The 9,517-nt window shown below is 48.5% G+C and overlaps 2 protein-coding genes across 2 annotated transcripts; both read right to left on the bottom strand.

Moving 5' to 3' along the window:
• Positions 1-488: 488 nt before the first annotated feature.
• On the bottom strand, positions 489-5,450 carry barhl1a (BarH-like homeobox 1a). Its single transcript, XM_020595321.1, has 3 exons — positions 4,212-5,450; positions 2,573-2,822; positions 489-1,460 (listed from the first exon to the last, which is right to left on the bottom strand). The coding sequence occupies exons 1-3, from the start codon at positions 4,612-4,614 to the stop codon at positions 1,262-1,264; spliced, it is 852 nt and encodes a 283-aa protein (XP_020450977.1). The 5' UTR covers positions 4,615-5,450; the 3' UTR covers positions 489-1,261.
• A 143-nt stretch (positions 5,451-5,593) lies between these two features.
• On the bottom strand, positions 5,594-9,511 carry cfap77 (cilia and flagella associated protein 77). The gene is made up of 6 exons (XM_020595182.1): positions 9,438-9,511; positions 7,978-8,074; positions 7,121-7,355; positions 6,940-7,045; positions 6,254-6,355; positions 5,594-5,880 (listed from the first exon to the last, which is right to left on the bottom strand). The coding sequence occupies exons 1-6, from the start codon at positions 9,498-9,500 to the stop codon at positions 5,758-5,760; spliced, it is 726 nt and encodes a 241-aa protein (XP_020450838.1). The 5' UTR covers positions 9,501-9,511; the 3' UTR covers positions 5,594-5,757.
• Positions 9,512-9,517: the final 6 nt, after the last annotated feature.

The following is a 9,517-nucleotide window of genomic DNA, read 5'->3' as shown; positions in this document are numbered from 1 at the left end:
GGCTGTTTTGGGGACAAGGTCAGAGAGGCCAGATTGAGATGGTTTGGACATGTGCAGAGGAGGGATAGTGGTTATATTGGTAGAAGGATGTTGGAGATGGAGCTGCCAGGCAAGAGGTCAAGAGGAAGGCCAAAGAGGAGATACAGTATATGGATGTGCTAAAAGAGGACATGAAGTTAATTTGGGCGAGAGTAGAGGATGCCGAGGATAGAGTTAGGTGGAAACGGATGATTCGCTGTGGCGACCCCTAACGGGAACAGCCGGAAGAAGATGTTTGTTGTTTCCACCACAGTGAAAACACATCTGTCGTTAGATTTAGAAAAGTCACATTTCAGGTGCAGACGAATTTTTCGGTGCAGTGAAGTCTAACAGGAGCCGGGACGGATGTTGCGCCTCCGATTACTGTTCGATCAGCTAATCGCGCTATAGATGGCTAGATTCCGGGGGGGGGGGGGCCGGGGGTGCATTATGAATTTATCATGGACAAGGAGCAGATCTCAACAGATTTATTAAAGTTTATGTTCTTTCAGAAAGACAAAGGTCAAAACCACAGTCGGTCGAGGTGGAGTTCAGGTAAAAACTGCCTGAACAGTGAGTCTAGGGTGAGACCCTGAGAGTCCAACGGAAACACCAAAGACCAAGACAAGCCAGTGTACCTACACAACCAGAGCCAAACCCCCACACACCAGAGAGGAGGCCAAGTCCATGTTCCCGTCACAGTACATGGAAACAAAGCAGAAACATGTTGACTTTCTCATGTTTATTGAAAATGTAACACCAGAAAACAAGTGTGGCCACATTCAGGGTCGTGGTTCAGGTCAGACACATCGACCCAGACCTCTTCTCTCTAGTGCTGCTATTACTCACACAAATAATGGACACAAAAGGTGTGTTGACATGTTCCCTGCATCCTGTACTGCTGAGAAACCTGCTGCTTTCTGACCTCGGGTTCCAGCTCCTGATGCCTCCAGGGTGTTCGTGTCGCAGCGGTGGTTACAGTTGGTGTTTTCGAGTGTCTACTCAACCAGTCACAATCAAACACAGTGAAATACCAGAACTTGGGTTAGTATCACGTCCTGAGCAGAGCCCAAATTCAGTTCTAGGATCTTGTCCCCAAATTGAAACTACAGAACCAGAGACGGTGGAGACGTGCCATTACATCTCTGCTGTGTACAAGGGTCAGTAAATGTCAGAATGTTAATGAGCCACTGTTGCTGTTTGTCCTCCCACAGGAAGAACCAGTCCTCCCAGTGTGTTGCTGTCAGCGGGGATGTGCTTCAGTGTGGGTGAGGATTTGGGGCAGTAAGGGTGGGGCCAGATGGTGGGGGGCATGGCCCCTGTACAAGTATAGGTCCAGTGTGGGTGGGGCAGGTGGATACAGGTAGTGTGTGGGCAGGAGCACCCTGCCAGCTCCAACCAGCAACTCCAGACCGACCGCACATTGACGTTTCCACTTGGTCCTGACGGAGGAGAGACAGTGTTAGCACAAAAATAGCACAACAGCTGGTAAAAGGAAGTGATCTTTATCTAAACCGTGTATTCCCAAATAGGGTGGCGGGGGGTGGAGCCAATACCAGCTGACACTGGGTGAGAGGCGGGGTCCACCCTGGACAGGTCTCCAGTCTGTCACAGGGCTGACATGTAGTTTATAGGCTAAGCTGCATGTCTTTGGACTGTGGGAGGAAGCTGGGGCACCCAGAGAGAACCCACACAGGGAGAACATGCAGACTCCACACAGAAAGGCCCCAGGTCGGCCGGGACTCAAACCCAGAACCTTCTCACTGTGAGATGACAGTGCTAACCGCAGTGTGGCTTTGCCTCCCAGAAACCAGGTATGATTGATAATTTGAAGAAACGACAATTTTCAGCACTGTTGGCGGCACAAGGATGCTTATAAATACTGTAACAAATCCATCGTGTTAATGTAGGAGGGAAGTTGGACTTTGCCGATTTGCTCAGTGATGGACGTTCTGCATAACGGTAAACAAGTGACAGATAAACTTTTCTCACTAATTTAATAGAGATGGCATGAGTTGCTGACTAAGCTAGTAGACAGAGAACTGGAAAACAAAATGAACATTGACATCAGGAAACAAACTGGAGTTTCACATCACGTGCACAGAAAGGCCCCAGGCTCGAACCCAGAACCTTCTTGGTCCGCTAACCACTGCCTCACCCTGCCACTAGAACAGATACCAAATGTGTGTGTGTGTGATGATTATGTGGACCTCCGTTCAGGCAGCGCCTCCTCCTCCTCCTCCTGTGGCTAAGTCAGGTTTGGTTCTGCAGGAGTGATTGATCATTAATCACAAGTGGCTCAGCGCAGCCTTCAGAATCCACACCACAGGCCACTGGAACCGCTTGTGGCACAGTATTTACGTTGTGTTACTTTTTGTGGAGCTGATTCTACACTGCCTGTACTACAGCCTTTGCTATTTCTAAACTATGTGTATAAACCACCACACACACCCCAGCCGGAACTCCGGTCTGGTTCCGTGGGGCACCTGCTCCTACAGAAGCTGTCTGGCCGGGGTGACACGTGACCCTGCTCATGTGCCGGGTGCTGCCTTACCTCCTGTTCTGGTACCAGGTCTTGACCTGGGCGTCGCTGAGCTGTAGCGAGGCGGCCAGCTCCATGCGGTCCTGGACACTCAGGTACTTCTGCTTCTGGAAGCTTCTCTCTAGCTTCGACAGCTGCTGGTCGCTGAACGCTGTCCGGGCTTTCCGCGGTTTCTTCAGGCGGTCCGCGGCATAGTCCGAGGCCTCGGCCTGCCCTGAGTGATGGACATGAGACATGATGTCACGTGAGAGCTGCCAGGTGATTGGTCAGTGAGCGTTCCAACCATGGCGGTCATTAGGACTCAATAGTTGCAGGTCATGGAAAATCCTTGAATGCGCTTAATTCAAGGTCTGGGACTATCAGACATTATTAAACCGAACATCCGCGGTCCCCCCCCCCGGTCTGCTGGCTCACCTAGGCTGAGGTTAAGCTGGGGTCTGGGTTTCCCCTGCGGCCAATGTGAGGTGCTGCTGGTTTCATGACTATATACACTTTCCAGGTGGATTTAGTCATTTTCAGGAGATATTTGTCAAATCAGCATTAAAATGATTTACTGTGGGTGTTGCAAACATTAACCGGGATCAGCTGATGAAGAACTTTAAACTGGAGTTTAATTCACTGGTGACCTTTTCACCTTTTTGTGGTCGCTCTGTGATGATGAAGACCAGCTTCAAAGAATTTAACGTCACTGAGGAGAAACTGAAGAATTAAGGAGCAGCTCCGACATTAGTGTTTCTAATTAACGTATTTATTAAAACCATCAGTCAGCGGCAGAATAGATAAAATGCACACATTTAATGAGTGCGTGCGCAAGCGCGTGTGTAGCCCTGACTGCAGCGATTCATGTAGAAAACAAATGTGTAAAAAGCTGCAGAAACCTGAAAAACATAAGATTTGATACAGATTTAAAATTATTAGAATAATTCATCTATAAGATCCTGTGTTATAAATATTTGGTAATCTCAAAATATTAGTTTGGTATTGAGATTAAGACAATATGCAAATGTACTGAGAATAAATTAAATCGGGGTCAAGTCAAATGATGTTTTTTACTTTTTGCAAATAAAAATCTGAAAAACATTTGTCACATTTCCGTCTTTGACTTTCGGATTAAATAAACTGTTAGACCTCAGGAACCCTCAGCCTTTATTTCTGTGGCGCTTAAACAACTAAACAACAAGTTGACCGAAGTGCTTTACAAAACAAAATAAAAACATATACACAGGTCAGTGTTTACTGACAACAGCTGATCAACACCAATAAACCGGTAAAGCTCCACTAAAGCCCAAATAAAGGAGTCTTTACATTGGAAGGGGAAAGGCACGGCCGGGCTCGGACCCGGACCCGGTTCTGCTACAACCAGACCATCACATCGGTGTTAATAATTCACTGAATGAACCGGGGCCAGGCCCTTGCAGCCCCAAACAGTGGACGCCGTTAAGTCCTGTTTACGCGCTGGATTCATTAGTTTATCGTTGACACAGACGTGTTTCTGCGCCGACTCGGATTAAACTGGTTCCTTCTGCCGTATTTGCTGTAAACGCAGGTAAACGACGTAATACGGCCCGTGTAAACAGCTCAGCTTGTTTTCCACCATAAAATGATGAAACAACTTTGCAGGTTGTACTTGATCCTGTCAGGTCTGATTAACAGGTGAGCTCACGCGTCCCTTCCCCGCGCTCTCGGTCTCCTACCTCTGGACTCACAGCAGCTGCTGACACTTTCATCTGGACAGAATTCATCCGGCCTCGACTGGACCCCGGCTCTGCTTCCAGTACCGCCTGCCCCGGGTCAGAGTACGGCCGACAGTCCGCCAAGATGTCCCGGATTAGGAAGGAGGAGCTGACGGTGCGGGGCTGGAGCTGCTGGAGCTGACCGGGCAGCAGAGGAAACTCTAGCCGGGGAACGAGCTCCCTTCGCGGCGAAGGAGGCGCCGAGCAGCCGTTGCTTCCTCCCGGGCTGAGCTCCGGATGGGTTGCGCGGGAGAGTAGCGCGCCGGGCGGCCTGAGGGGGAGCACAGAGTCGATACCGGACCTGGAGACAGAAACCTCCATCTGTGTCCAGTCTCAGGCGAGTTTGTTCAGTAGAAACATCAGAGTAGAAACAAGTCAGAAAATATTAATGGAAATTGAAGCATTCTGAAAGTTTGAATGAAACATAGCTTTAGAATGTCTCAAATAAAAGCGTTTAACAGAGGGTATTGATCCAGATAGAAAATGAATCGATCAGCAGCCAGTTCAATAGCACAGAGAGAGAGAGAGAGAGGATTGATGAAACTCTCCTCCTCCTCCTCGTCAACACAAATTTGTCCTGTTCTGGTATTTTGCAGGCAGAGTAAAACTCGCACCCAGGTTCAACTGAAGGACACAAAATAAACATAAATATGACACAAAACAACACAAACGGGCTCAGACCGGAGCTGCACGTCCATCAACATCAACTGTAGTATAGGTGGTAGCTGGTTTATGTTACATGTGTGTTGCTTACATTTTTTTATTTATTAGTATATTGTTGGTCATGTTTATCTGTTTTGTACACAGCGAAGGGGAAGGAGCCTAGTGAACCCAGGCTCCTCTTACTTTCTGTGATTAGTTCATGTTAAGAAAAGTTAATTGCCTTGTTAGCTGCATCAAACAAAAGTTCAGTTCAGAACCATAAAAAAATCACAGGAGTTCCTCACTGTAACGTCGTTAAGTCTGTCGGAGGTTTTGTCTGTTACAGGGAGTTTTTCCTCTCCACTGTCCCCAAATGCTGCTCAGGGTTTGGCCAGTTTTCCCTGTAACACCCTAAGGTCTACACTTGACTATGTAAGTGCCCTGAGATGGTCTTTGTTGTGATTTGCCACTGAATTAAGTAGCTCTGATATTGTTACTATTAAACTTTAGTAACAGCAGTGCGTTAAATTACTGCATTACTATGGAAGATAATATGACCTAATCCTCAATGTTACATAATGCTAATGAGGAAGAACAGTGGATCAGAGTATCAGAACAAGACGGCACAGAATAGTTCACAAGTTGCTTTCATATGCAGAAACGATAATGGTCCCAGTACAGAGCCCTGAGGGACTCCTCAGATGTTTTCAGACTGATGCCTACATGGTTTTGAGTCAGATACCACACACAGAGTTATGACATGTTTTCATTTGTATTTGCATCAGATGTTCTAAGGCAGGTTCAGCCTGTCTTGTCCTCAGCTCAGTCCAGACTGTACGTCCCCAGACCCTGATGCCCTCTCCTGGACACTGAGTCAGACTGATGAGCCCTGAATGCCCGCAGACGAGCCTCCTCATCCCTGAAGGTGTCCAGAGCAGCAGGAACCTGAGGAGAGGAGGACAGAGGATTTTGAGCTGTTACAGTAGGTTCAGATGTTATGGCTCAGTTTTAGCTCTCTGTTTGGTCGCCACCGCCTCCAGAGGGGAACCTCTGGCTTTGAAGCAGCTAAATGTTGCACTGTGTTCGCCAGCTGGTCTCTGACTGGCTCCGTCTGCTGTTGGCTACTGAGCAGGGTGTGGACAGCAGCTGTTTAGAGCATCTCCTCTGAAAACAGCTGCTTCCTGCTGCGACCCAACAGTAACATTGCGGTCCGGCACTACGCAGTGTCACCATTACACAGTTACTTTATCCTTTGTTAGAAATATTAGAGCAGCTGTAAAACAGAAGCCAGGGATGAGCAAGTGTGTGTGTGTGTTACCTGTGTGAAGCGAGGCAGTTTGAACAGAGGCTGTGTGACTGGCAGGGCTCGACTTCTCCTCAGCAGACTGGTCCTGGTGTCAGGAATACAGCCTCGCTTCATCTGCACACACGCATGCAAATGTTTATTTGAATCCTCCAGATCGGCAGGTCTCAGGTGTTTAGAGAGGCCTCCTGTGCTGTTCAGAGCAACACGTCATCTGCTGCCTGACCTTTTCTGTCTGTTCAAACATCACATCCTGTTGTCCTAAACTAAGATTTCACTGAAATGTCAGACATGCATACAAGAATAACGGCAATGTCACTGGTGCGACGGTCCGATCCCCACTTCAGCACCATCAGATCTGGGAAACTTCAGCTGTGATGTGAACGTGGCCTAGAGACTTGCACTACCTTGTTTTTGAGGCTAGGGTTAGTCTCCTGACATCAGCTGACAGAGCCAGAGTGGATGAGAAGCTTAGCCCTGGGACAACATGACCACTGAGATTTGTTTTTGCAACAGATTCTGTGCAGCATCAACCACAAGTGAAGTGGCAGTAAACATTTATCTGATTTATACTTGAGTTTTTAGCTTGTCCCATCCACTAAGACGGAGGGGGCGGGGTTTATGACCTAAGCTGCCACCAGGGGGCGGTTGACTCACACAAACAGACTGGGCATCCTAGTTTCACTGTCTGCCTTTCTCACCCTGTGCAGCTGCTCCTGGTTGCGGGTTTGGTTCCTGCTCAGCTGTTCATCCAGCCAGCGGCGAGCATACTGATGAGACAGCAGGTCTGCCAGAGGCGACGGTGGCCTGGTGGACAGATCCATCACTTGTACATCACTCGCCATCAATCAATGATCACTCACTTTTGTGTCAGTTTCTCACCTGTGTGTGACTCCAAATGTGATGTCAGGCACCACCGGGCGCCATGAGGTCCTGCCCTCCTGTCTTGGAGCAGGGCCCTGGGTCTTGACCCCCTGGGCTCGGTACTGGCTCAGCTCTTTAGACGTCACCAGACCAGACTTCACTGCGTCTCGGTTCAGAGACACGAAGTCGGGGACGACTGGTCGATGGGAAGCAGAGTCCGCACTTCTGGACTGGACCTGCCAACTGGATAGAACTGACACAGCACAGGGACCAGGTCAGGGACTGCATCTGCACAGCTTTACCAGGACGTGTAACAAAGTCCTCAAGTGTCCTCAGCGTCATATAGTTAAAGTTTCAGTAGTTGTTCTGATTCTGTCCATGCTACACTGCTGCCCTGTTGTTGTAGTACTAGATGTACTGATGTGCTGACAGAGGCCCTGTAGCTACTCCTCAACCCTAAAACCAATCCTGGCACGCCCTCACAAATACAGCAGTATGACACTGAGTACACTGAGTGGCAGCAGTAAATACACAGCGACAGCAGGCCACTCATGCTTTTCATCAAACCAAACCCAGTAGAATCATCAGTCACTATGATCCAGTATCAGAGACATTACTGGGACACTGGCCGTTCTGCAGGACGAGTACTGGTACTGCTGGTACTTCAGGTAGATTTGGGTGCTGATACTTTTGTACTCTTATTCCAGTAACATGTTGGATGCAGGACCTTTACTTGTAACAGAGTAATTTCCATTGTGGTATTACTACTTTTAATGAAGTAAAACAGTACTTCTACCACCGATGGGTTTTACAAATACTTGACATCACATGTCTGAGGCTAACATGGCAACAGGTGTTAGCACTGGCAGACTTACCTTCGGCCACACCCCCGTCTCTGCTAGTGCTCATCCCAAAAGTGAAATCTGGACCAGGAACTGACAGACCTCTGGACCGGGTCTGACCCAGAGGTGCCTGCACAGAGGAAGGACACATCATCACCATCATCAGTGTCTTCATCGTGTCCCTGCTGAGACCTGCCCGCTGTCCGCTTCAGTCTCCTCGTGGTTTCTGTTCAGTGACTGTACCCTCATGGGAAGCCCAGGGCATCTCCAAACCCTCCTCACTGGCGCATTTAAGGGCTCTGAACAAATGTTGCTCTCAGGGACTCAAACTGCAGCAAACACATTTTGAAGCTATGACAGTTTGTTCATTCCTTAAAATGTTTGTGTGAACCACTGAGCTCTGATTAAATGACGATCACCACTTCACCCCCAAACAGGATGCTACACAAACATTGTACACAGAGTTGTTCTTTGCTTCTTTAATCGAGCAGCATCATGTTAAATAAAAACCCAACGTTGGGACATCTGAGCTCAAACAGGAATGGATTAGATTGCTGCTGAGTCAGAGCTGACACAAAGAAGCTGATGGTTCTGTGTGTTCTGGCAGAAAAACATGGTGATCAAGCTGTGAGGAGCGTTAAAGAACAGGGTGGATCTATACATCTGATTGGCTGTTCCCTCCCCGATCCACCGTGTGACCAGTTGTTCAGGATAAATGCGTGTACTGTTCCCACTCAGACAATAACAGTTAGAGTCCGTGTGCCAGACCTGAGGACCGTACCACGAAGCTGGTCCAGCTCTCCCGGGGGCCACTGAGCCTGACCCAGTACCACACAGCCTGTAGTGGACTGGCTCTGTTCGGTCTGGGTTTTCCCATCAGTCTAGGAGCGCATTCATATGGTGATTAGAAGCGACATGGCCAGCACCGTGAGTGAAGTACTAACTGTAAAACGAGACGGAGCAGTGGCACCTGCGGGGAAACTGGGGACATGCTGTGGTCATAGAGGATGAGAAGCTGTAGAAACATGAGCAATAACTTCCAGATATTAAAGTCAGGCCGAGAATATATTGTACACTTTTCTAATGACGAAGAAACCGTTGTGAATGTGTGTTAGTAAAAACCTCCAACAGCTGCTGACAGGTTCAGATCCCATCCTCTGCAGCATCGGTTACCATGGTGATCGAGGCTGATTGGTACTGAGCCAGCTCGTGGTACAGGCCCCTGTTGCTTGAGGGGGTTCAGGTCTGTGCTGCCACCTACAGCCCACCCAGAGCTTTCACACATGATTCACTGCCTTCTTCAGGGATCCGGTTTGAAGTCAGACACAAGGATATGTTATGTTTAACAATGACCATCATTACAAGGACCTTCTATTCACTGAATAAAGTTCTGTAGAACGTCAAGCTTCCCAGTGAACACCCTGCAGCTCCTTCACAGTAAAAGCTCAAAGGAACTCGGTCTAAATGTGTTTTGGACCTGTGGTATTGTTCACCTTGATGTGCAGCGGGTTGGTCAACATGGACTCTCTGACCACGCCCAGCCTCGGCGACGACATGTTTCCTCGGTGATGAT

This window comes from Monopterus albus, unplaced genomic scaffold, assembly GCF_001952655.1.
Source record: "Monopterus albus unplaced genomic scaffold, M_albus_1.0 scaffold26.1, whole genome shotgun sequence".
Taxonomy (NCBI): Eukaryota; Metazoa; Chordata; class Actinopteri; order Synbranchiformes; family Synbranchidae; genus Monopterus; species Monopterus albus.
This window is presented reverse-complemented; position numbering and strand designations above follow the sequence as displayed.

Coding starts and splice junctions, on each gene's coding strand:
- barhl1a (XM_020595321.1), bottom strand. CDS start 4,614: ATGGAGGTTTCTGTCTCCAGGTCCGGTATCGACTCTGTGCTCCCCCTC. Junction 2,823..4,211: donor AGGGACGCGTGAGCTCACCT/GTTAATCAGACC, acceptor CTCACTGACCAA/TCACCTGGCAGCTCTCACGT. Junction 1,461..2,572: donor ACCTGGTACCAGAACAGGAG/GTAAGGCAGCAC, acceptor CTCCTCCGTCAG/GACCAAGTGGAAACGTCAAT.
- cfap77 (XM_020595182.1), bottom strand. CDS start 9,500: ATGTCGTCGCCGAGGCTGGGCGTGGTCAGAGAGTCCATGTTGACCAAC. Junction 7,356..7,977: donor AGACGGGGGTGTGGCCGAAG/GTAAGTCTGCCA, acceptor GTGCTGTGTCAG/TTCTATCCAGTTGGCAGGTC. Junction 7,046..7,120: donor ACATTTGGAGTCACACACAG/GTGAGAAACTGA, acceptor TCTGTCCACCAG/GCCACCGTCGCCTCTGGCAG.